Source organism: Artemia sp. Qi Xiang Cuo, chromosome 5, assembly GCF_049724085.1.
Source record: "Artemia sp. Qi Xiang Cuo chromosome 5, ASM4972408v1, whole genome shotgun sequence".
Taxonomy (NCBI): Eukaryota; Metazoa; Arthropoda; class Branchiopoda; order Anostraca; family Artemiidae; genus Artemia; species Artemia sp. Qi Xiang Cuo.
Window position 1 is genome coordinate 10,300,626 of NC_142798.1, and position 27,909 is coordinate 10,328,534.

The 27,909-nt window shown below is 35.8% G+C and overlaps 1 protein-coding gene across 4 annotated transcripts in view; it reads right to left on the bottom strand.

The window, feature by feature from the left end:
• Positions 1 to 1,474: 1,474 nt before the first annotated feature.
• LOC148951794 (carbohydrate sulfotransferase 11-like) overlaps positions 1,475 to 27,909 on the bottom strand; it is a 55,570-nt gene continuing 29,135 nt past the window's right edge. For 2 of the 4 annotated variants that reach the window (XM_089089328.1, XM_089089326.1), the window contains exons 2-4: positions 16,572 to 16,679; positions 5,127 to 5,437; positions 1,475 to 2,810 (exon numbers count right to left, since the gene is read on the bottom strand). In XM_089089328.1, the coding sequence (XP_088945454.1) occupies positions 2,139 to 2,810; positions 5,127 to 5,437; positions 16,572 to 16,679 (1,091 nt within the window). In that variant the 3' untranslated portion in view covers positions 1,475 to 2,138. The remainder of the gene's footprint in view (positions 2,811 to 5,126; positions 5,438 to 16,571; positions 16,680 to 27,909) is intronic. The other 2 variants (XM_089089327.1, XM_089089329.1) reach the window with 2 other exon arrangements.

Consider the following 27,909-nt stretch of genomic DNA (forward strand, 5'->3'; position numbering starts at 1 on the left):
GGTTTTAGCTAACTGAAAATTTTTTCTCTGTGTTTTATATTTTATAATCTTATAGCAATGTCATACTGTAAGTTAAACATTTGATATAATTTCAGATTTCACCCATAGACACTCCTAAAAATTCTATCAACATTCTACCGGAAACCTTAGAACATTTACTCTAAAGAAAACAACAACATATCGGGTTCCTCAATGTAGTATCGATAATTAAAAACTAGTAATGTAAGTTCTTAGGTTCAACGTTTTTAAGTTCTGTAAGTTCTTAAGATCTTAGGTTAGGCTGGAAAAACGGCCTCCGAAGCTGCAAAGGCCGTTCTTTAGCCTGGACAGATTCTTCTGCTTCAAATTTCTGGCTTTTCTTAAATAGGAAAGGAGTTATTCCATTTTCATACTGATGATATAACTGCTACTTCCTTAGATGCACAAATAACGTATAAAAGTCAAGAAAGCTTTCAATATTTCACGGGCATTTTGGACAATTCAAGAAAAATAAAATTTACTTTACGCAGAGTCAAATGCACTTACTTCTTACTCTGTCCACTTTTTATTCTAAATATCCAACCAGGGTTACGCAGTGCCAAATATTGAATACGTATCATTCTGCTCTCTTAGCTAGGTGTGGTATGGAACAGATGTTATTTTGACAAAATGGATGCACATAATGTCTTTTGATTGAGTTCAGAATCCCTCTCAACATTCCTTCAAAGTTCCAGCCCAATATCCTAGTCCTTCTTTACATGCTCTGGAATGAGTCCTTATCTTTTATTTTCTTTTCATGAAGAAGAAATTAAATACTCTTTTGGGCACAGAAACGAAAATATGTGGAAAACTAAAAACAGGACACACAATATATTGTTTTTGGGACGGCGACATTTTAACCATAGGCTTGGACAAATGTAGTTTTTTTCAAGCTCCAAAATCGCACACATACGAACAATAACCTGGATTTTTCTCAGAGAAGGCAGCGTGTTCTTGGCAAATATTTCAAATTTTAAAAATGCGGATGTGCCACAATGAATATTCGTTTAGCCTAGTCAACAAGTAGACTTGCCCAAGCTAACTGAGATAGCTTGAGCTAAAATCTACATGCTGAGTTACTCAACAATCGGTGTATTGGAAATATTTAAACTAATTCAGACAATTTCTCGACCTTTATTACTCAGCGTAAAACAGGGACTGTTAATATAGAATGAAACCTTCTTTAAAAGCTGGCGTAAAATTTAGCCGAATTTAATAGCTATGACAGTTTACTTTCTTGGAAGCCTTTGTCCAGTTCGTAACCCAGGAGGTAACTTCCTCTTACCCATTCAATGGTAATAGTGAAGCTTGTGATTCATTGAAAACTGTAATCTGGAACAAGAATAGACGGCACTGATTTCATTTGAGTCAGAACCTAAATTCTGAAAGATGTACAAAATCAATTTATATTTATAGTGCTTTATATTTTTCTAACGTTCCAATAGAAAAATTCCCAAGAGCTTCAGCAATTTTATTAAAAGAAAAATAAAAAATTCTTTTAATTTCTCAGTTTCAGCTTAGGAGTCACATAACAGATGCAGTAAAAGCAACTATAATAACAGAAATAGAAAGATATGTAACAGTAGTTACAGTATTACTACTACTTCTAACAACATCTCATTGCAGGATAAATCTACAGCTGTAGACTCCCCTCATTCACCCTCAAGCCGTTCAAGGTTTGTATTAAAAAACCCACAAGATCTTAGACATAGTTAGTCATGACTGGAAAATTTTTACCATTTACATTGTTATAAAGATGTAATAAATGTCTCAGGGATTTCAAACCCATGGATTTAAATAACTTTTAAATGTAACTACGTATGTCAAAATCATAACCAAACAGTTCATCTCAGCTTAGGAGTCACATATCAGATGCAGTAAAAGCAACTATTTAACATTAATAACACTGTTACTACTACTTCTAACAACATCTCATTGAAGTATAAATCTGCTGCTGAGCACTACCCTAACTCATCCTCAAGCTATTCGGGGTGGGTATTTAGACAACCCACAAGATATAAAACAAAGTCAGTCATGACTGAAAAATGTTTACCATATACTGTGGTATAAAGATGTAATGAATGTCTCAGGGATTTCAAATCAATGAATATAAATAAATTTTAAATGTAACTACGTATGTTAAAATCATAACCAAACAGTTCAAAATCAAATTTATATGCTTCATATAGTTTATATATTTGGTTAATTGTCAACTGTTGCATATACTTTTTCAACTTTTCGTCAGAGGTCTTTGGCTCTTTATACGTAAACTTCACTAAATTAGTTAAATTCCTCGACTCTAATATATGCTGTGTATCTTCCTTCATATGCTCAAATCTAACAATATAATCAAACCTCACAAAACAAGGATGACTTAGTTTATAGTACTGTGCCCAATGGCTGTCAATGTTGTATGTTCTCACCATTTCTGGGTCTGTAAGATAATTAATAAATTCAGAAAATGTTGGTTTTCCGCTCTTAATCTCTTCAGGAGTTGCACCGAATCTGTATTTTTCTATAATAGGAGCACCATATGTATGTTGAAAATATGGTTCACCTGGTTCTCCGAACTTATTCATATACCCTGACACAAGACGCTCAAAAGGATGGCGAACCACCACAAATACAAAGTAGGAGCTCAGTTTTCTATCTCTTTCTTCTGGTGTCAGCCCATAGAGGTTGGTGTATTTCATTCTAAAATGTATGTCGTATGGGGTAATGTTCGCTGCGTCTGTTTCATTTGATTGATTGGTTAAAATACCAAATATTGCTTTCCAGAGTGTGCAACCAGTCTAAAAAAAATTTAAATAACTAAGTAAATTGGTAAATTATTAGCTATTACTACATATTATTTATGGTAGTATAACTATACAACTAAGATCGCAAGTGGGGATCATTTAAGACATGCAAATTAAAAGGTTAATCAAAAGATGTAGAAAGAGCACATTAGTTTTGCAGGATCCAACTCATTTATAGTTTTTTCACTTATATTTAGCCTTCTGCACTGGGTGGTCTCCCTTAAAGTTTAAAGTCGTCATGCATCTCAAAATTTTTGGGAGCCAAGAAACCATTTTATAATATATAGTAACCAAATTTTAGATACCATAAATTCTTTTTGTTCCAATTAGCCAGATATATTGATATGCAACTACAATACTCAATAACCGTTAGTTTTATGGGACAGATGGTGTGTATTGACGGTGGACAAACTAACACTTTACTGAAAACACAAAATCGACGCAAAAAAAGACGATTAAGAGCAGAAAATAAGTATCCGTCAGAAAATAAATTGCTAACTTATAAGGCTCTCAATAGTCTTTCACCGGCCATGAAATCTGTAAATTTAAGCATACAATTTTAATTTTCTCAATACTTCCAGTAAGATTAGTGTTCATTAAAACATTAGTTTTCAGAATTCTATAAAGTTAGAGAAATATTACAAGTCAGTGTATTTGAACAAATATTTGAACTAACCATAACATTTTGAGGATTCTGTGACGAATATACTACAAAATAATAAACCTATACCTATTTTTATTGTTAATAAAATAAAAGTTGAAAATAGGGATAAAATCCTTTTTAATGAACAGTGTATAATAAATTTCACAAAAAATACCCGATATTTCGGTCACATATACAGTGACCGTCATCAGTAGTAAGTCTGATGTAATCATCAGTTTTACTACTGATGACGGTCACTATATATGTGACCGAAATATCTGGTATTTTTTGCGAAATTTATTATACACTGTTCATTAAAAAGGATTTTATCTCTATTTTGAACTTTTATTTTATCGTCATGGAAAGGCAGTGTGGTCTCCGAAATTATTTTTATTGTTCGCATGAATTACATAAATATATCACTTGAATAAAATGTACACATTACATGAGCTTTCATTGTGTGAGGATTAACAAAAATCAGAGGGGTCATGATCAAAAACTGGATGGGAACCACTGTTTTAAATTCACTTTTAAAGCTCCATATTATAAGAGGTAGTAGGTCCTTAAAGGCCTAGCTTGATAGCTACAATACCTTGTCGTAATTGTCGAATAATGGTAAAACGATATTCATTTTTGGGTAATAAATTGAATAAATGAAATAGCACTAAAAAAAAACCTAAGTAGAATAACTTTTCTTTTTACTTATTTTTTTTATTTCCTCTAGAATCAAAGCTTGGCCTGGTTACAGGTCCAAAATCGACCTTAAGGACCACGTCTTACAAATATTTCTGAGTTCTCAATTCTCAAGGGCCTGAAGTACTTGAACTGACTGCTATAAAAGTAAAACTCTTTAGAATATTAGCAGTGGAACTCTGTATAGTAGTTTTCATAGATTGATTAGTTTAAACTAAGTTTCATCCAAAATCTATTCACTTGTTTGAATAATTCTTCGATTCGTTGTTAGTTTTTGTGTTTTTTAGTTTTACTAAAAAAGAAAAATACTGTTTTATTCACTATTTAATAATATTTGCCTTACTCTTGTTTGTGATAATTTTTGTTCGTTTTAAGTTTGACTTGATTGTTCAGTGTAAATTCTGTCAGTTTTGGGTTTCATTTAATCATTGTGGTAGTTTCTGTTCGTTTAAGTTTGAAGGTCTTGAACTTTTGAGACTGTATCAAGGGGTTTCGATTTAGTTCAACATCCCCCTCAATATACCTTGAAATATTTTAATTATATTTTTATAATTAAAATATTTTTATAATAAATACATTTATAATATATTTTTAATTATATTTTAAAAAATAAAACATTTTTATAATATTTTTATTATATTTTATTATAATTAATAATAATAAAATATAATTAAATTATATTTTATATAATTAATTATATTTTAAATTAATATAATATATTAATTATAATTATATTTTAATTATATGAACTTTGTAAGATTAGTAGTCATTCCGATCGGAAATCTCCTTCAATATGTTTTTAATGTTTTTAAACCTAACCTAAGCGAAGAAGGAATGGTTTCAAATAAGTTAGCAAACCCTAAAATGAAACCTGGACTAAAATAAAGACCATATGAAAAGAATACGGTAAGAATTTGGATTTTATAGCAGTCACTTCACAAAAAGATTTGGGATAAAATGGTGCCTTGAATTACCTTTGGAATATAATAATAAATGAGTTTGTGCTCATCGTCCACGCTTGAATGCCAGTGTCCTACATTAGCAGGATCTTCATCATATTCAGTGCCTTTATACTTCTCACAAACGTCTGTTATTCTTTTCAGATCGGTTGTAGCTCTCTCAGCACGTTGACTTGCTTTGCTGAAGGAGGCACTATACATAGAGGTAGATTCGGCAAAAAGCGCTGATGTACTGCTTGTTTTTTCCTCGCTATTCTTTTGTTCACTCTTGGGATACTTAAGAATTTTTTCTTCCATATCTTCACGATGCAATGACACATCTGTAACTGAAAGTTAATTTTAAAAGGCTTTTTGGATAAAAGAAGCTGCATTAAAAGAAGAACAAAGACAAGCAGAAATAAAGTAAAGCAATGGGTTCTAAGCTAAAACGAACAGAGATCTTCATCAATGAATAAATGAAATCCAAACGAAATCCAAAATGAGATCTAATGAATGATAAAGTTAAACTCACGCATACAAAACAAGGTTGGCAACTCTGAAAGAGGGAAAAAAAACTGTTAGAGTGCCTACAAACTCCCTCGACGACAAGATTTTTAAACTTTTTTGTGCCCTACTACGTCAGGTGTTACAACAACAGTGCCCTGAAGTAAAGGTGATGGTTCATCATTTGTGCTCTTCTTGGTGTTGTGTTTTTTGTGCTTAAATTGACGGTACCCATGTTAGTGCGGTGTGATAAAGGAACCGAATAAAGATTACTATTACTACTACTAAACTTAAAACTAATCAAATCACCACAAAGAGGAGTGGAGCTAACACCCCTAAACCTTCTGAAAGAGTCATTGTCAATTTACTGCAAACAGTTTTTATCCTGAGCATTATGTTTCTATTTGACATACCATAAAAAAAAAAAAAAAAAAAAAAAAAAAAAAAAAAAAAGACGATAAAAGCATCATATCAGCTAAGACTACTGAAAATAACTAATGAAAGCAGATTGACTATTTAATATAAATGATAGTCATTCCTGAACTTTTTCTTAAATATAGTTAGTTTTCAGGAAAGAAATGACACTTTCGTCTTGAGAAGGCTTAAAGGACGTTAGCCTTACTCTGTCTTTTGATGATTTCTATTCATTTTGAGTTTGAAGGACTTAAAATTTTAAGTCTGCATCCATGTGTTTCGATTTAGTTCAAAATCCCCTTCAACATGCCTTAAAATCTTAAATTTAATACACTTAGCTGTTTCTGAGATATTGCAGATACATCCTTTGGCATCCTAAATACACATAGTGTCTCTTGGCTTGGTTTAACATACCCCTCAGACATTCCCTGAAAGTTTCAACTAAATACCTCTATCTATTCCTGATTTATTGTAGATACGCCCATTTGATATCCTGGACAGACATAGTGTCTTTTGATTTATTTCACCTTGCCCCTCAAAACTACATGTAAGCTTCAAATTGATACACTTAGCCGTTCCTGAAATACTGCAGATACGCCCTTTTCACCCCTTGGATGCATATAGTGTCTTTCGGTTTAGTTCAACAAACCCTTGAAGATTCACTAGAATTTTCAACTAAATAACCATAGACATTAATGAAATATTGCAGATAGGAAGTTTTGACATCCTGGATGCACATAGTGTCCCTTCATTTAGTTCAATATTCAGCTCAACATTCCCTGAAAGTTTTACCTTAACATCCTTAGTCTTTTTCGAGACACATGATTAAACATGTCCTGAGAACTGGCATAAATTACCGCACTTTTACCAGGGTATATGGGGGTCATCTCATCCTCAGAGGCACCATTTGAACAAAATGGCTTTCTCAAAATTTTGATCGGTGTTGAGGGGGAGAGATCAACTAAAAAGGGCTTGGAAAGGAACAATGGAGTTAATCCCAGATTAAATGAAGTTGTCCTTTACCTACAACTACTACTACTAACAGCTCACCGCAGCACCAAGCAACGACGACGCATGCCCCTCCCCTATCCCAATATATTTAAAGCCTCCCTCTTTACACCCTCCCAGGAAGTTCCCATTTCCTCTACCTACATTTATATTAATTACCTAATTAATCTATTTTTATTACCGATCATCTGCGTCGTTTGGGGGGGGGGAGGGGAGGGGCAATTGCCCTCTCAATAATGTGGAGAAAAAATATTATATATCCCATGCCCCCTGACTATCCGGATATGGACCACTCTTGCCCCCCCCCTAACAAAAATGCTGGAGATTCGCCCCTGTTACAGTTACAAAGAGTCAGAAAAAAAATATGCGAATCAAATTCATTTTAAAATGGAGAATTCCCACTGACGGAATCTCTTCCCCCTGCAGAAAATTCTCCAAGCATGTAAAGCAACGAATCTAGAATTTTAGATTTTAAAAGTACTGTTGAATACTGAATTCAGAGAGTTTGCTGAAAAAGAAATTTTATAATCCCGGAAGTTTAAAGGATGACAGACCCGCTAATTCAATATCTTGTAATTGCGAATAATTTGACCGCAATAACTGTAAATTATTTGTGTTGAGGGGCCTCTAGTTTCAGTTAGCACAAAAGTATTAAGAGGACCTCGGGAGGGACAGGAGTTTACTATTAATTAAGCATTCATTTCACCTTTTTCAGGCTATGAAGGCTCTTATTCGTTAGAATATTGAAGGTCCAGGTTATATGCCATTTCACTTCAAAAGAAATAGCTAAAAATAAGGGTGTTTTTCGCTAATTTTTTAGTTTACTTTTGGAACGTGTTCATTTCCCCTTTTCAGGCTATGAAGGGTCTTATACGTTAGAATATTGAAGGTCCAGGGTATATACCATTTCACTTCAAAAGAAATAGCTAAAAATAAGGGTGTTTTTCGTTAATTTTTTAGTTTACTATTGGAAAGTACTCATTTCACCTTTTCAGGCTATGAAGGGTCCAGGTTATGGCACATAACGTCCAGGTTATGTGCCATTTCACTTTAAAAGAAATAGCTAAAAATAAGGGTGTTTTTCGCTAATTTATTAGTTTACTATTGGAAAGTATTCATTTCACCTTTTCAGGCTATGAAGGGTCTTATTCGTTAGAATATTGAAGGTCCAGGTTATATGCCATTTCACTTCAAAAGAAATAGCTAAAAATAAGGGTCTTTTTCGCTAATTTTTTTGTTTACTATTGGAAAGTATTCATTTCACCTTTTCAGGCTATGAAGGGTCTTATTCTTTAGAATATTGAAGGTTCAGGTTATACACCATTACCCTTTAAAATAAATTGCAAAAAATAAGGGTATTTTTCGCTAATTTTTTAGTTTACTAGTGGAGAGCATTCATTTCGTCATTTCAGGCTTTGAATGCTCATATTTGCTAGAAAATTGAAAGGTCCGGGTTAGATGCTATTAAACTTCAAAAAAAATAGCTAAAAATACGGGTGTTTTTCGCTAATCTTTTAGTTTACTATTGGAAAGTATTCATTTCACCTTTTCAGGCTATGAAGGGTCTTTTTCGTTAGAATATTGAAGGTCCAGGTTATATACCATTTCACTTCAAAAGAAATTGCTAAAAATAAGGATATTTTTCGCTAATTTTTTAGTTTACTATTGGAAAGTATTCATTTCACCTTTTCAGGCTATGAAGGGTCTTATTCGTTAGAATATTGAAGGTCCAGGTTATATGCCATTTCACTTCAAAAGAAATAGCTAAAAATAAGGGTGTTTTTCGCTAATTTATTAGTTTACTATTGGAAAGTATTCATTTCACCTTTTCAGGCTATGAAGGGTCTTATTCGTTAGAATATTGAAGGTCCAGGTTATATGCCATTTCACTTCAAAAGAAATAGCTAAAAATAAGGGTGTTTTTCGCTAATTTTTTTGTTTACTATTGGATAGTATTCATTTCACCTTTTCAGGCTATGAAGGGTCTTATTCTTTAGAATATTGAAGGTTCAGGTTATACACCATTACCCTTTAAAATAAATTGCAAAAAATAAGGGTATTTTTCGCTAATTTTTTAGTTTACTAGTGGAGAGCATTCATTTCGTCATTTCAGGCTTTGAATGCTCATATTTGCTAGAATATTGAAGGTCCAGGTTATATACCATTTCACTTCAAAAGAAATTGCTAAAAATAAGGATATTTTTCGCTAATTTTTTAGTTTACTATTGGAAAGTATTCATTTCACCTTTTCAGGCTATGAAGGGTCTTATTCGTTAGAATATTGAAGGTCCAGGTTATATGCCATTTCACTTCAAAAGAAATAGCTAAAAATAAGGGTGTTTTTCGCTAATTTATTAGTTTACTATTGGAAAGTATTCATTTCACCTTTTCAGGCTATGAAGGGTCTTATTCGTTAGAATATTGAAGGTCCAGGTTATATGCCATTTCACTTCAAAAGAAATAGCTAAAAATAAGGGTGTTTTTCGCTAATTTTTTTGTTTACTATTGGAAAGTATTCATTTCACCTTTTCAGGCTATGAAGGGTCTTATTCTTTAGAATATTGAAGGTTCAGGTTATACACCATTACCCTTTAAAATAAATTGCAAAAAATAAGGGTATTTTTCGCTAATTTTTTAGTTTACTAGTGGAGAGCATTCATTTCGTCATTTCAGGCTTTGAATGCTCATATTTGCTAGAATATTGAAGGTCCAGGTTATATGCCATTTCACTTCAAAAGAAATAGCTAAAAATAAGGGTGTTTTTCGCTAATTTTTTTGTTTACTATTGGAAAGTATTCATTTCACCTTTTCAGGCTATGAAGGGTCTTATTCTTTAGAATATTGAAGGTTCAGGTTATACACCATTACCCTTTAAAATAAATAGCAAAAAATAAGGGTATTTTTCGCTAATTTTTTAGTTTACTAGTGGAGAGCATTCATTTCGTCATTTCAGGCTTTGAATGCTCATATTTGCTAGAATATTGAAGGTCCAGGTTATATGCCATTTCACTTCAAAAGAAATAGCTAAAAATAAGGGTGTTTTTCGCTAATTTTTTTGTTTACTATTGGAAAGTATTCATTTCACCTTTTCAGGCTATGAAGGGTCTTATTCTTTAGAATATTGAAGGTTCAGGTTATACACCATTACCCTTTAAAATAAATTGCAAAAAATAAGGGTATTTTTCGCTAATTTTTTAGTTTACTAGTGGAGAGCATTCATTTCGTCATTTCAGGCTTTGAATGCTCATATTTGCTATAATATTGAAGGTCCAGGTTATATGCCATTTCACTTCAAAAGAAATAGCTAAAAATAAGGGTGTTTTTCGCTAATTTTTTTGTTTACTATTGGAAAGTATTCATTTCACCTTTTCAGGCTATGAAGGGTCTTATTCTTTAGAATATTGAAGGTTCAGGTTATACACCATTACCCTTTAAAATAAATTGCAAAAAATAAGGGTATTTTTCGCTAATTTTTTAGTTTACTAGTGGAGAGCATTCATTTCGTCATTTCAGGCTTTGAATACTCATATTTGCTAGAATATTGAAGGTCCAGGTTATATGCCATTTCACTTCAAAAGAAATAGCTAAAAATAAGGGTGTTTTTCGCTAATTTTTTTGTTTACTATTGGAAAGTATTCATTTCACCTTTTCAGGCTATGAAGGGTCTTATTCTTTAGAATATTGAAGGTTCAGGTTATACACCATTACCCTTTAAAATAAATTGCAAAAAATAAGGGTATTTTTCGCTAATTTTTTAGTTTACTAGTGGAGAGCATTCATTTCGTCATTTCAGGCTTTGAATGCTCATATTTGCTAGAATATTGAAGGTCCAGGTTATATGCCATTTCACTTCAAAAGAAATAGCTAAAAATAAGGGTGTTTTTCGCTAATTTTTTTGTTTACTATTGGAAAGTATTCATTTCACCTTTTCAGGCTATGAAGGGTCTTATTCTTTAGAATATTGAAGGTTCAGGTTATACACCATTACCCTTTAAAATAAATTGCAAAAAATAAGGGTATTTTTCGCTAATTTTTTAGTTTACTAGTGGAGAGCATTCATTTCGTCATTTCAGGCTTTGAATGCTCATATTTGCTAGAATATTGAAGGTCCAGGTTATATGCCATTTCACTTCAAAAGAAATAGCTAAAAATAAGGGTGTTTTTCGCTAATTTTTTTGTTTACTATTGGAAAGTATTCATGTCACCTTTTCAGGCTATGAAGGGTCTTATTCTTTAGAATATTGAAGGTTCAGGTTATACACCATTACCCTTTAAAATAAATTGCAAAAAATAAGGGTATTTTTCGCTAATTTTTTAGTTTACTAGTGGAGAGCATTCATTTCGTCATTTCAGGCTTTGAATGCTCATATTTGCTAGAATATTGAAGGTCCAGGTTATATGCCATTTCACTTCAAAAGAAATAGCTAAAAATAAGGGTGTTTTTCGCTAATTTTTTTGTTTACTATTGGAAAGTATTCATTTCACCTTTTCAGGCTCTGAAGGGTCTTATTCTTTAGAATATTGAAGGTTCAGGTTATACACCATTACCCTTTAAAATAAATTGCAAAAAATAAGGGTATTTTTCGCTAATTTTTTAGTTTACTAGTGGAGAGCATTCATTTCGTCATTTCAGGCTTTGAATGCTCATATTTGCTAGAATATTGAAGGTCCAGGTTATATGCCATTTCACTTCAAAAGAAATAGCTAAAAATAAGGGTGTTTTTCGCTAATTTTTTTGTTTACTATTGGAAAGTATTCATTTCACCTTTTCAGGCTTTGAAGGGTCTTATTCTTTAGAATATTGAAGGTTCAGGTTATACACCATTACCCTTTAAAATAAATTGCAAAAAATAAGGGTATTTTTCGCTAATTTTTTAGTTTACTAGTGGAGAGCATTCATTTCGTCATTTCAGGCTTTGAATGCTCATATTTGCTAGAATATTGAAGGTCCAGGTTATATGCCATTTCACTTCAAAAGAAATAGCTAAAAATAAGGGTGTTTTTCGCTAATTTTTTTGTTTACTATTGGAAAGTATTCATTTCACCTTTTCAGGCTATGAAGGGTCTTATTCTTTAGAATATTGAAGGTTCAGGTTATACACCATTACCCTTTAAAATAAATTGCAAAAAATAAGGGTATTTTTCGCTAATTTTTTAGTTTACTAGTGGAGAGCATTCATTTCGTCATTTCAAGCTTTGAATGCTCATATTCGCTAGAATATTGAAAGGTCCAGGCTATATGCTATTACACTTCGAAAGAAATAGCTAAAACAAAGACAAGGACCTAGTGTTGAAAATTTTCTCAGAGTAATTATAATACTCCTTTACTGCTAAATTTTTTGTTCCTTTTTTATGCCAATTCCAACATTGAAAAACTCCTGGACTAATTCATTGGGGGAGAAGCAGTACCAGAGGACGCTAATAATGTAATTCCGGCATGGATAAATGATATAATTCGAAGCATACCCAGACGCCATTCCACCCTCAGTAAGTTTTTCAAGACTTTTAAAAAACGTTATACATCCGAAGAGGAGGAGGCTCGTTGCATTTATAGCCACAAGTGTGACCTTGGAGAGCCACTGCATTTATAGCCAGTAGTGAGGGTCCATGGATCCGAAGCGTCACATTACCCATCTATGCTCATTACGTACTAGTGAGATCCTTCAAGCTCATTATTATAATGATGCATCTCAACGAGTGTTATGGGTCTATGACTTCAAGAGGGTCGCATTGTCCTTCTATGCTCCAAATACAAAAAGGGGTATGAGGGGCATTGGTATGCCTCTGGAACGCGTAAACTCATTCTCAACTATTATCTTTTCATAGGGCAAAGTGTTCCAGTGAGCTAATATGCTCTTATTATTATTCTAGGTTCACATAACAACATCTCATGGGGGCTATGATCTCTAAGAAAATATCGAGTCGTTAATGAACATCCAACAGGCCCCGGAGAGTAGTGAACTCGAGGGGTGTTTTAGTGCGGGGATGAGCCCTTTCAGTATAAAGTCCCCCAACTTTGACTTTGACACCTTCGTGAAGGATCTCGGCCTTGATATGGACTATGAATGGGTAGACCAACTATCAGTAAGTGAGGTTGAGACAGTGCCCGCACTGCCAAGTGATATGGGGGAGCAAAGTGGTGCCGGCTCACCCCCTGTTTTATCCGAGTAATATTTAGCCAATACCGCTTTGCGCAATATTTAGAGCTGAATTTGGGGATAATTTCAATACTCTTAAAAGTGGTAGTATCCATAAGGATCCAGTGGACATAGCACACTCGTATGTCAGCAAGATTCGGGTGCTTCTTGAAAACCACATTTGGGAGGCGGGAGGTAGGGACAGCATAAAAGCATCCATCGCACTTAAAATATTTTTTTAATGAAGAGACGAGTGATTTGTTCTCGCATTGCCTACAAACGGAAATGCGGACGCTTAATCTGGACTTGCATAATTTTGAGGGTAGGTTTTCAGATCGGGTTGGTGATATTTTAATAGGGTGGAAAGTCATTATGAAAATGGGACTAGGTCAATTGTTTTGTTTATAGAATATTTAGAAGTTAATATTACGAAATTTAAAAAAGATTTTGTTTTAAGAGGTGAGAGGGGGGACTTCAAAAAATATAATGTAGATTTGAAAGGGTTTAGAGATGTGCAACATTTTAGTTTCGATACAGACTTAGAGTGCTTCAAGTATTCAGTCCTTGTCGCGGGACATAATACCGAGGCAAAGCATGTCAATAAGCCACATTTGGACAACTTGGCAGTTAATGGGGGCGGGGAGGGAGGAAAGTTTCCTAAAGTTGATTCCAATTGTTTCAAGGGGAATTATCCAGTAACTCTTAGGGGGATTGACGTTTTTGAGAGGGCCAATGAACATTTAAAGATTGGGATTTTAGTGTTACAGTAGGATGAATAATACGAAGAGGGGGAACTTAAAGATAAAAAGGGTGTTTGGTATTCAGTGAGGGCTCTGTCCGTTGAGTCACTGAAACAGTGGGTATTTCTTCTCTAAGAGCCTGCCAAAGATCCTGATTAGATTGGAAATTTCTTTCTAATTCCACATACTAGTCGGGTTTTAAGTCGGGGGTTGAAGGAAACTACACGCTATTATTGTCCAATTTGCTTATGTAGATTTTATACAGAGTTAAAATTAAAACATCAGTTGAGGCACTGCAAGCATCATGGATATCAGTCCATGGAGACGTTTTTGGGCAACAGCACCGCCTTAGGATTCAAAAACTTTCAAAATTCGCTCTTGCAGAGGGATAAGGTGACATTAGACATCGAGGCAAAACTCATGGACATGTGTGATCCATCGCATTTGAATTGTGTCAAAGAAAACGAAGCCATTGCAGTCTCTTTTGCCCACGGTTAAAGAGACTCGAGTAATACCACGCAATTGGTAGAGGTATAGAGCTATATGAGACATTGGGTGGATAAAATTGTGTAGGCGCAGCTATAGTTGCACTTACTAAAACTGCTAACAAGTCAATTTCACGGCTGCGCAGCACAAATAATTCAATGGCTCTATCACCTCAAGACGAGTTGGCTATTAAAAATAAAGATATGTGTTGGGTCTATAAGAAGAAATTTGTTGAGGGTAGTGGGGATGCGAAAGTCCGCAATCATGACCATTTAAGCAATTCTATTTCGGGGGGGGGGGTGCGCATAAATCGTGCAATGTAAATGTTAGGCAGCAATACTTTCTACCGGTTATAATGCACCATTCCAACTACGATTTGAAATTTATATAACCAGCGTTGGCACGTTTGCAGAAAGGTGAAGTTGTAGATGGCTATAACATCATACCCAAATCATCTAAGAGGTTGCTTCTCTTAGAATTCCAATGGTCCACAGTTTAAGATGATAAAACGTCCTGGAATAAAATCCGTTTTTTAGATTCCTATAGTTTTTCCGGTTTTCTCATAATCCCTTAGTCAACTCATTGAAGTACAAAAACTGACAATTTTAATTGTTTCCCCCTGCTCAAACAGCACTTTCCCGATAATGAAATGAATGATTTATTAAGGTGTAAGGGCATATACCCCTATGAGTACTACACCTCCATCTCGAGGCTACGTGAGGAAAAATTACAAGTGAGGAAAAATAAAATTCAAAATGCACACATATATAGGACTTTAATGCTGGTTTTAATGATTGCAAATGAAATTTTTATAGACTTTTTTACATGGATAATGGATTAATTACGGCTATGTTTTGGACCAAGACCGTTTTGGGCTGAGCCATGCAAAATAATAATGTTTTTGCATTCAGCTATTCTTAATTTTATCTAATCAATGATGAAGTTATTATTAGTCATGCAGTGGAGTTTTTTCCTAAAAATATTCTCAAAGATGCTAAAGTTGATTTATGGACAGAAATATACCCTAGTAGCAAAACAGCACCAAAGAGAAAAGGTGATAATGCCTCCGCTCGGCATGTCAAAGGTATGATTCATTTGCTTCGGAAGCGCAAAATCGAGGAGTTAACAGTGCAAACGTACGTAATTATTTCACCCACTGAAGTGCCTGTAATTCCTGCTGTTGCTTATCATAAACTTGCTTCTAAAATTTGTGCTCTGGATAGTACCCTTAACTTAATCAAAGAAAAGGTAACAGCTTATGATTTAAAATTTCCGTCACTTCCAATTGCTTATGCTAGTCTTCATATTGAAAGCACCGCCACCGTTATCATTTCAAAAGTACCTACTAAGCTTGACGACCCTTCGAAACAGGCTCACGCTATTAATAAAATTTCTGACCATGAAGCTATTCACAGCATAAAGCCTTTTGGTGATAAACTGTATGTTCAGATTAAACATTCTGCAGCAAAGATTTTCAGCGATGTGGTTCCAACCGTATTGAATAGCTGTGGCGTCATGATGCGCGATAAGAAATTTCATGGCATTGTTAAGGGGGTGCCCGCCAATTATGATGCGATGATTTTTATGGAATGTGAAGGTGTCATTGACGATGAACGTTTGGTAAAATCCCTGGCTGTGAAAATTACCTTTGCTGATTCTGTAGCCCAGAGTAATCGCCTACGACTCGGGCTCAAGGTTGGTTATGAATCCTTCCGGGTCTCTGAGTTCCTTCATTCAACCCCGTTGCTGTCATAATTGTCAATCTCCCAACCACATGAAAACCAAATTCGATAAACCAACAAAATGCAGCCACTGTGCCAGATCTCATGTATCATCCTGTGATTCCCCTTGTGTTTTCATCCAAAATGCACTAATTGGGACAGTAATCACGCATCGTTTAGACTAAAATGTCCTGAGCGAACTTGTGACTTGGAAATGACCGGCCAGTGTGTTTCGTGAGTCATTCTTAAATATTTGGAGCAAAAAGTCAAACTTTAGCGTAAAGAGCGAGATATTGAGGACGGAGCAACCCCCCCCCCCCACCCACACACACACAATATTCGTAATAGTTTTGTTCGTTTTAAGTTTTAGTGTTGCTCCTTACTTTCAATTGATAAAACTTGCATTTTTAATTTAATCCTAAAAGTAGCCTTCCAAAGGTTAATAATAAGAACCGAAATAGCTTTGTTTACCTTTGTCTATGTGATAGTATATTACAGTGGCTGAGGCAATAGCGACGATCAAAATTAACGTCAAGGCCTTACGGGAAACATATTCCAGGCTCTTAATTTGAAATAATCCTGCAAAAGAAATAGTTTACTATGTTATTTCTTTTTAGTGAGTACTAAAATGCATAAAATAAATGATCTCTTCTAAACCTTTATTACTGGAAAATTTCTGATGCAAAAACATACCATACAACTTTAGGGTACTTGGATGATATACCCACTACCACTCAAGAAGTGAAGTTAGGTTAGTGGTAATAAAATATACCTGAGTATGATAAAAACATAATAATTTAGAAACAAATTTGGGCTGTATATTTGCAGGTTAGGGGGGAGGGGGTAAAAGTACTGCGGGTGTGCATGAAAATGTTTTAGCTGCAATTATTTTGTATATTCTGAAGTAAGAATTGTTTTCTGGCTTCACTTTTTCCAAATAATTTATCAACACCCCCCCCCCCCCCACCTCTACTATGTTTCTATAAAATTTGTAAATTTGTTTCTATAGTATTATGTTCTTATCATGCTCAGGTATATTTTATTACCATTAACCTAACTTCACTTCTTGAGTGGTAGTGGGTACAATTACCGAATCAAGTTACCTTTGTACAGTCCTTGAGCCACTGGCTTACTAATTAAGAAAAAAAACAAGACTACATTGGAGGCATTTCAGAGTCAGGGCTGGACAGACCAGGCCTATGAGCAATGACCTTTGGACTCTTTGGCCTATGAGCAATGACCTTTGGACAGGGCCAAGCCCTGTGGACAGAATTGAGCCAGTCATTCTCCAATCTTTCCCGTTTGGCTTGTGTTATTCCTCCAAGTTTTTGAGATAAGATAAGATATTTATTTCAAAACAACGTCTATCACAAGCTCCGAATTCGCATTTCGGAGTCATAAAACCGAAAAATAAAAATTCGCATTTCGGAGTCATAAAACCGAAAAATAAAAAATCATAAAAAAAAGCACAAAAACTAAAAAACTGGCAAATAAATGCCAAAAACAACAATATGCGAATGGTAAAACCATTCGTTAGTCAAAAAAAAAATTAAGTGGCAAAATGTCAGGAACTGAAAAAGGTAAAAACTAAAAATCAGTAAAATAAAATTAACGTTAAAAGGGTTTAAAAGATAATATATAAAATGGGAGAGAAAACAAAAAAAAAATCGAACGACCAAAAAACTTGGGTGGAAGCTATTGTTTTGTTTCTTTCTTTTTTTTCAGAAACGTGACAAAGTTTATCACTACCTGGAGAGAAAGTCGACTTTAGGTCCCCGTCCCCCCTAGGTGGATCTAAGAAATTATGATGCATTCTTTTAATGAATAAACCAAAATGTGCTAAACCCCTCAAAGAAGTTAGTAGCGCATCAATTGGTTTTGGCAGATTTCCAAATATATTTACAAAACAAAGGTGTTTCTTTCTGCGTAACTGCGTAAATTCAAGGTTGGTACTAAATCCTGCAGGGAGATGCCAATACTTCAATCAGTTTTCAACCAGAAGTTAATTAATAAAATAAAAATGGCTTTTATCAGAGTAGTTATTTAAGTCATTAAAACTAACACTCTTTCGTTGCTTTTACCTAAACAAATCGACGTACAAACAATCGACTAACAATATATAAATGGTACTTTTGTAACGTTATGTACCTCCTCAATCGAATACTTTCTCTGATGAAGATAAATGGTCAATATTAGAGGAAGAAAAGTGTGATTTGCCTGATAATTTACTTCCGATGTTTTTTTCTTTTTAGATGAGTTTAATGGATATAAAAGCGTCGAACAGGACACATATCCTACGTGTCATGCCTGGGACATTTCTGCCATTTGATGGTTTGGGGGATTATGGATACTAGACCCCGGTGCCACTCCGGCGGATCGACCGAACGCCGCTGACAAGAGGCCCAGTCGAGCGCCGCCGAAGTGTCGCAACGCCGCTGCCGGCAAAGGCGGCGGCGTTCGGTCGACTTTAGATAATTTTTGTGGCAATTCTCTATTGCGTCAACCGCAAAGTCGGAGCTTGTCTTTTTCGTGCGGATTAGTATTTCGATTTTCCTGGTTAAAAATCAGGCAGGGCTTACAATATTCCCGGATATCCGGGTATTTCCCTGAAAATTTATGCGTCACCCCGAAAAAAAATTTGTTCCCCGAATCCCCAAAAATCACCCACTCACGATGTCACCCCTAGCGATTTATCACCAGTGACTTTCCCTGCTCAATATTACTGTGCATACCATAATTCTTCACTACTCTCTGGTTCGTTAATTTTCGTCTCTTATTACTTTGCTTAAAAACCAAACAGATACAATTGCAATTGCATTGCAAATATTGCAATATACACAGTTCTTCATACGTTGACAAAAAAAGTATTTTCGTTATGAAATGAGTTTAACCCTTTCGCGCCAGGGACCTTGTTTTTGCAAGACCAGAATGATCAAAGACACATTTTCAACTAATCTGATGCTCCTGATCACTAATCTGATGTTTAAAAAGACGTCACTCAACTCAAAGTATGAGATTTTCTACTGTGACATAGATGGCACGTCAGTGACTGCAGTTTTTTGATCTGTGACAGATATGACCTGTCAGCTAGTGAAGCTTTTCAGTCCTTTACATAACTAACCTGCCAGCACTTACTTCTTACCAAAAAAATATGCAAATACTCAAATATTAATATGCATTCAAAAGTACAAAAAGTGGATAAGAAAAGAAAAGAAAGTCTTCAAGTTAACCATAAGGATTCATTTCACTCGATTTCATGGTACTCCAGGAAACAGTTGGTCTCCTTGTTAATACACAGGGTCACACTGCAAGATTGGCAATAAGTAAAAGGGTTCCGCTCTATTCCTTTAAGGGAACACATCTCACACCTTTGTCGTTTCTCTCTAAGACGAGGCCAATGAATGCCATGGTTTTTCAGCCGTATGTCGGCACTCACACTTTCCATCGTCTTTCTACGTTTTGTGTTCGAAACCGTCCTGGGACTCCTGGGAGGCCTACTGTTCCTAGATGGCTTCGCAGAAACTGAAAGTACAAGGGCCTGCACAGCGTGCCTTTGAAATCAAGAAGTGCCATCAAGTGGTTCTCGCGGTACGAAACGTAAGCATTGCAGACTGCCATGTCGACGAAGCCAAAGAAAAGACGATACCACCGCTTCATGGATTTACGCTCATGACCGTAGATTACTCTCAGCATATCCGCCTTGTCGACCCCACCCATAAACCGATTATAGTCCTTAATAATGAGAGGGCACTTTATTAGCAAGGTTTTTCCATCTTTCTGCTTTCTGCTAACTTCCCCTCCTTCATTACCGTGGCAGTTCGAAGCCATCATAACTGTACGATTATCCTTCCACCTAAATACTCTCGTGTTTTTCGAGCTGGCCTTGAAGTCAAACTGCCCTCGAAGAAGCATTTTGTCTTCTTTTAGTACCGGGAGGCCTTTTCTGTTTCCTCGTATCGTTCCACACGCATGTATCGTTTCTGTGTAGAGGTACTCCAAAAGTGGCAACGAAGTAAAGAAGTTGTCAAACATAACAATATAGCCTTTCCCTTTGAGGCTAGCTGTCATTTCGCAAACCACTCTGCCTCCAAAACCAATTCGCGCAAATGTTGTCTGCGTCGACCTTGCTGCCTTGATATACCTCAAATTGATGGATGAATCCAGTATATCCAATATGCAATCCAATGGATGGATGAATCCAATATGCTCTACACCATATTTTATATCCTCTCTTGATAGGCTTTTGAGGATTGTACTGCTTTAATGATGACCTTCCTTTGAAGAGGATCATTCATTCATCGATGCTTTGCTCTTGAGTCCCATGGTTTTCTTTGCTGAACTGCATATTTAGCAGTTCTATTACTTCTCGAAGCTTGTACAGTTTGTCTTGGCAGTCCTTAAGGCGCTTGGTATTATCACTACAATGCAAGAATCTGAGAATTTGCAGGGAACGATCGCGAGGCATTTCTGTAGCAACGAAGACGACATGAAGATCAGGATCGCACTGCCAGTAAGATCGAATCGATGGAAGCTGATGATAGCCCATGAAAAGATTGATGGCGATGAACGTCAGGAGCTCTTATTTTGTCAGCCTCAGGGTTTTCCCATACTTCGTTGCATATAGGTTTGACTGACAAACCACAAGGTCAAGGAATTCATCCCCAAGTTTCTCAACAAAGTAGTCTGAACAGGTCTCGCAACCTTGAAAGAAATCGAGGTTAACTCCAGTTGGCTCCGAGAAGTCACTCACTTGTGTCTTGCATTTCGTTCTAGTCCACAGCAAGTTCGATAGCAGTTCGTCAGAATCGGATTCAGTATCACCAATATCACTGTCATTTGACGACGAAGTCTCCGCATCAGTATCGTCTAGAAGATCTCCTACAGGAGGATCAATACTAACTTCGTTGAGAAGACCCTGGTCCTGTAAAGCAGTGACTTCTGGGGGAACTGAATCAAGGATATCTTCAGCCATTTCGAAACTGCTGTCAGGAACTCAAGAGCTTGATGTTCCTGCTAAATATACGTCAGAGACGACAGCATCAGACGTGTCGATGTCAGCAAAATCGTTGATACGCAAGGGTTGCAGCTCTACGTAACTGTTTAGAAAGGAACGATTTTCGAGAGGGTCTTCCACAAATAGCTCAGAACCCCTCTGTGCTTGGTCGTATTGCTCGTCAACGTCAGTGTCCCCTCCATTATCTTCAGATATATCCTCGTCAAGGTATGCCAAGATTTGTGAGTCTGTGAGGTTCCTTCGTTTCGTCATGGCAACCTGAAACAAGAGATTTGATGTGCAGGTTATTGTATCCAGGCCCAAGAAAGCCTGTAGGGTTAACAAGATTAACAAGATTAACATTAACAAGAATAGCAATAAACAAGAAAACCATATTTAACCTGCTGATGGGTCATAAATGTCACGGATGAAAAAACGGCACTCGCTGACGTGACATGTATGTCACGGGTCAGAAATCAGCAGATGCTGACGTGACATATCTGTCACAGCTGTTTTTTTTGCTTTTTGTAGTCCACTGAGAAAACAAAACAATTTGAAATTTACATCAAAATGTTCTATAAACAATGGTAATTCTAACGAATCATTACACAATCCCGAGCTATTCCCTCAAGTTACGAGCTCACCATAGGCAAAATAAACAGGGTTATTTGACTATTTCAGTTTTACTGTATGCTCTCCGGCAAGAATGAATCTGATAGCCCCTAGGATGGTCAACCACCATCGTGCGACCCACCATCTTGCAGCTCTTGAAACAGCAAATTTAATGATATCAAATTTGACTAGATGTCTTTAGTAGAAAAAAAAAGAAAAATTCCTAAAGTTGCGTGACATAAAGGTCACGTCAGGCGCGAAAGGATTAAATCATTTCGAATCCAGATTCCCACTTGCAATTCCTTACATCATTCATAGTCAAGAATTTATTTTCAAGTTGAATAGAATTATAGAACGCATTCACTACAGTTTGATTTTGAAATTGATAGCAGAAAGATTGTTTCTACAGCTGAATTGTAAGTTTTCAGATTTTTTTTTCTTTTGCTGTTTTTAGATAAGATTTTCTTAATGTTTAATACTCAATTGTTGAACGCCTGATAGATTAAAGAAAATACAATCTTCTGTCTGAAAAATATTTTACCCAAAAATAGCGACGAAGACCACACTGCCTTTCCATCACAAACAACAAAAGTACGAAGAACAAAAGGGAAATCTTTTTGTAAGACAGTGGAGTTAATTTGAATGTATATTTCGGCCCTATGTCCAAGGGCCGTCCTCAGCAAGACAAAAATATATAAAAGAAAAAAAGACTCACAACAACATGCGACCAATAAAACCAAAAACGTGGAAATTTTTTCAAAACAATCCTAGCATCATTACTTCAGCGAAGTTCAACCAGGACTCTTCCTGTTCAACCTGGTTGAACTTCGCTGAAGTAATGATGCTAGGATTGTTTTGAAAAAATTTCCACTTTTTTGGTTTTATTGGTCGCATGTTGTTGTGAGTCTTTTTTTCTTTTATAAGAGTCCTGGTTGAACTTCGCTGAAGTAATGATGCTAGGATTGTTTTGAAAAAATTTCCACTTTTTTGGTTTTATTGGTCGCATGTTGTTGTGAGTCTTTTTTTTTCTTTTATATATTTTGTTCTTGCTGAGGACGGCCCTGGGACATAGGGCCGAAATATTCATTCAAATTATCTCCACTGTCTTACAAAAAGATTTCCCTTTTGTTCTTCGTACTTTTGTTGTTTGTAATATTTTACCCCCCCCCCAAAAAAAAAAACCTTCTATTGAGACAAAATTTAGCTAGAGACTAAGCTATGTACAAGGTTGGGGAACTGAAGATTGAAACGGAAGTTACCCCTAAAACATGATTCATAAGAAAATTGTAAATTATTGCCTATAGGGGGGATAGGGGGCTATCATTTTCAAATGATAATACCTCATTTTATATATTGAAATCAGGGATGCCAGAAAGATATTTATTTTTTTCACTTAAAGCGGAGATGGAAGAAAATACTATCAAATTCCTTGGGAAACCATTGAAATATTTTGATAGACCCAGGGCCCCCCCTTAGGACTTGTTCATTGTCTTGGGTATTTTGCGATTTCTCATAGGCTACTGGCCTAATTTAGCTTTTGTGTGTGCTCCCTTTTAATTAGATTCTTTGGATCTTATTGAATGTCACGGCGAATCTATGACTCAGTTGGCTCCAATAGTTAGAGGTATATCTGAATAATTTCGCCTTTTTTGTTGTTGTCTTCGTACCCCTTTACTCAGACCTTCAATTTTGTTTTCAAGGAACACTAAGCTGTTTAAAGTTATTTCGCGTGTTTATTTGAACCGTATAGTGACCTAGTTAATTATTAAATAAATTATTTTTTTAATCTAAAGCTGAGACGGTATCCTAGCAAGGTGGTATCCAGAGGGGGGGTAGGGAGGTATTACATTTAAATGATAATATCTTGAATTTTTTTTAATGAAAGCAGGGATGCCAAAAATTTATTTTTTTTAATTTAAAGCAGAGACAGCATCATATCAAGGTGGTATCCAGAGGGGGGGGGTTAGGAGAGATCATATTTAAATGATAATACTTCGAATTTTTTTTAAAGCAGGGATGCCAATAATTTAATTATTTTTTTTTCATTTAAAGCAGAGATGGTATCCTACCAAGATGGTATCCAGAGGGGGGGCATAGGGAGTTATTATATTTAAGTGATAGTACACATTGATTTTTTTTATTGAAAGCAGGGATGCCAAAAAGTTATTTTTTTTAAATTAAAGTGGAGATGGTATTCTATCAAGGAGGTTTCCAGAGGGGGGGGGGTAGGGAGATCTCATGTTTAAATGATAGTATGTCAAATTTATTTATCTTTTAAAGCAGGGATACCAAAAAGTTAATTCTTTTTTTAATTTAAAGCAGAGAAGGTACCCTATGAAGATGCATGGTGTCTAGGGGGGGGGGGGGTTAGGGAATTATTATTTTTAAGTGATAATATCTTGATTTTTTTTATTGAAAGCAGGGATGCCATAAAGTTTTTTTTTATTTAAAGCAGAGACGGTATCCTATCAAGATGGTATCCAGAGGGGGGGGGGGCTTAGGGAGTTATTATATTTAAGTGATAGTACCTTGATTTTTTTTTATTTAAAGCAGGGATGCCAAAAAGCTATTTTTTTTAATTTACAGTAGAGACGGTATCCTATCAAGACGGAATCCCGAGATGGGGGCATAGGGAGTTATTATATTTAAGTGATGGTACTTTGATTTTTTTTTTTATTGAAAGCAGGGATGCCAAAAAGTTTTTTTTTTAAATTTAAAGCAGAGACGGTATCCTATCAAGGTGGTATCTAGAGGGGGGGGGGTTAGGGAATTATTATATTCAAATAATAATATCTTGAATTTTTTTATTGAAAGCAGCCTCAGTCCACAAAAAGTGGATAAGTTGATTTTTATTCATGACAATTATAGCCACATCCCGCAGTTAGAATAGACTTCCGTCGGAAAAGTTTGACCGAAGGAATTTTTTTCGACCTGTTGACTCCTAGATTTTTTGTCCCTCCACACTATTTTGAAATATACCTTTTTTTTACACATACTAATATTTGGACTTTCATTAGTATACCAGCTTACCCGTCACGCGTTGCCACGATCTTAAAAGAAAGGAAACTCAATGAGAATATCCCTAAGGAAAATTTCTAAACATTCACTGTCTTAGTTAAAAGTTTTTAACGTTATAATGATTATAATGTTTTCATTTTAGTTTAATTATAATTGAGAAACATATTCGAATCATACAAGATTACGTTTAATTGCTATGCATGCTCTTCGAAAAGCTGTTCAATTTTCTGATATCGTCCATTATATAAATTCATTTAAGTTCGACCAAGCTAATTGGTTGAGACTGGCACATTGATTGGAAATTAACTTCCATTTTCCTTCCAGTACTGAGATGGGTCATCCACATTTCGTCATTGGGAACTGTTGTTTGATTATTTTTTAAGGTGAAATTTTAAGTTATCCTATTCAAAATGATTATAAATGATTGTGGAAAAAATTGATAGGACAGGTTGATGTGTTTTTGTGTTTTACGTATATTTCTGCTTGCAATTGTATGCTCTTTTGTGTATTGTAAATATTGTTTTATGTTTTATATATGGTATATTTCGACAGTTCGATAATGTTTTGAAATATGAATCAACACATGTAAATTAAAGAAGAAAGAAGCCAAGCAAAAATACTCCATACAACATATTTGTCCAACCCCTATGATAATTTAAAAATTAACAAGATTTTCGTGGGTTATACTTGATGTATTTTTTTTTAAAATTGTTATTAAAACCCGTTTTTAATACAAGGAAGGCTTTTTAGGAATCTAAAAGAGCAAAAAAACGATCAATATCAAAGTCGCCCATTTCAACTGTTTTAAAGGTGACAAAGCAGATATTGGCAAAGGGCATTAGGAAAAAATTAAGCTTCTAAGTACAAACTTATATTCAAAGTTCAAAGACGAATTTTGTGGTACAGTATTTGAAGTTTTGTATGCAGTAAGCCTAATGCTCGATGAAAAAACTACTAATTTTGATAATTATTTATGTTAAGAATACATAGCTAATAGATACTTCAATTATTATGCAGGGGATCTGAAACACCACAGCCATTTTGTTTCTACCAGATTTCTACTTCTCTTGATGAATAACAAAGAAGACCAGTTTCCAGCCAGCGACTTGTGAAGTTTTGAACTCATGAATAGGCTGGAATCTGTTGTAAAATTAAGCTGTGATTTGAGAAAGACTGATGAAAACATTAATGTTTGCGGTCAACATTGATCGCGCCGCCGACATGTTACCGGCGGCGCGGTGCACTGTTTTTGGCACCGCCGTCACCGGTCTTCCCTCATCGGCGCGGCGTCGGGGCCTAATGGATACCCTACATAGATCGAGTAGGGACTTGCTTAAAAGGAAAAACAATCGGGAGATAAGCTTTTTGAGTTTTGTGGTATGGAGAGTTCTACTAAATTCTCCGAGAATTTAATAATTTTGAATTGGGGGATAGGAATTAATGGTAAACAGGTAAATTGTACTGAGATTTTGGGGACACAGGACTGAGATGACTTACCCTCAAGAGCGTGTTTAACTGCAAATATATGGGGTTGGAGTACGGAAAAACGGGCTAGAAGAACAGATTCCCCGAATTATTACGTAAAAGCAAATAGACCTCTGGAAATAGACAGAATAATGATGAGAAACTTGAGTTATATGTTCCTGAGTTGGTTTCACAAAGAGGTTACAGGGAGTGATAGATATTTTTCCGATTCTAAAGAATAGTCCGTCATAGGGAAAGAGCGAATGTTTTAAAATATACCGTGAAATATACATAGGACCTACTTAATGGGAAATAAAGCCAAGGCTGGGTTAGAAGAAAGCCATAGGGTTAAGTAAGAACTTTAAACGGCACACTCCGGAGAATTTGGAAGCCTTAAGAAGAAATATGTTGGAGGCAAGAGAAGAACAGTGTGGTTTTAGAAAAGGTAGAGGATGTTTCGATCAAATTTTCACGCTTAGGTTAATAATTGAGAAGCTCCTGAGTTTTCAAACAGCTTTGGTCCTCAATTTTATAGATTATGAGCAAGCGTTTAATTCTGTTGATAGATGAGCTTTCGCAAAGGTCTTATCCTTGTACGGTATACCAGACAGATACATTAAAGTGATTAGTGCTATGTACGGGAATAACACTGTTGCGGTTTAGGGATTATTTGGGCGAAACGGTTTTATCCATTTTATGGGATTATTTTGGCGAAACAGTTAGAGACATTTTGAAAGAGGATTTTAGGAAAGGTTTTAGAAGAGAATTTGAGGGTGGTTGTTATAATACACAAGTTGTATTTTAACAGTGTTGTGAGGTCCCCTAACCCAACCCCCAAAGGCCCCCATCACCCAACCCCCATCCAAAGGGTTCCAATCCCCATACCCCAATCCAGAAGGAACCCCCCGGTCCCCAAAGGTTCCCAGGGCTCCCAAAGGGCCCCCGGACTCCCAAAGGCCCTCACCCGGTCCCCAAAGCCCCAAAGGGCCCTGATCCCACTACCCCGATCCTCAAAGGTCCCCCTGGCTCCCAATGGGCCACCGGGCCCCCAAAGGCCCTCCCCGGGTCCTCAAAGGTCCCCCAGGCTCCCAATGGGCCACCGGACCCCCAAAGAGCCCCTCCCCCTTTGGTCCCCAAAGGGCCCCCCTCCCTCTCCCTCCATCTCCCCCCTCCTTCCCATCCCATCCCCTCCCCTCCCACCCATCTCCTCCCCCTCCCCTCCTCCCCTCCTCCCCTTCCCTTCCCCATTTTTTAATATTTTTTTGTGCATTGAGACACAGAACGACCCTCCCCCCCCCGGCCCCTCCCCCCCCAAAAAAAAAGGTCCCCCCCGACACCCCAAAGGCCTGATTTTTCAAATTTCATTTTGAATTTCTTTAGTTGAAATTCAAGAGTTGGCATATTTCAGTAGTGTTTGGTTGTGGTTTACCTTTTCACAGTTACATTTTCTTGATTTTTCCAAGTTCATTTTGAATTTCTTTCGTTGAAATGCAATAGTTTGAATATTTCAGTAGTGTTTGGTTGTCGTTTACCATGTCAAAGTTACATTTTATTGATTTTTCAAAGTTCATTTGTATTTCTTTCATTGAAATTCAAGAGTTGGAATATTTCAGTAGTGTTTGGTTGTGGTTTAACTTGTCACAGTTACATTTTCTTGATTTTTCAAAGTTCATTTTGAATTTCTTTCGTTGAAATGTAAGAGTTGGAATATTTCAGTAGTGT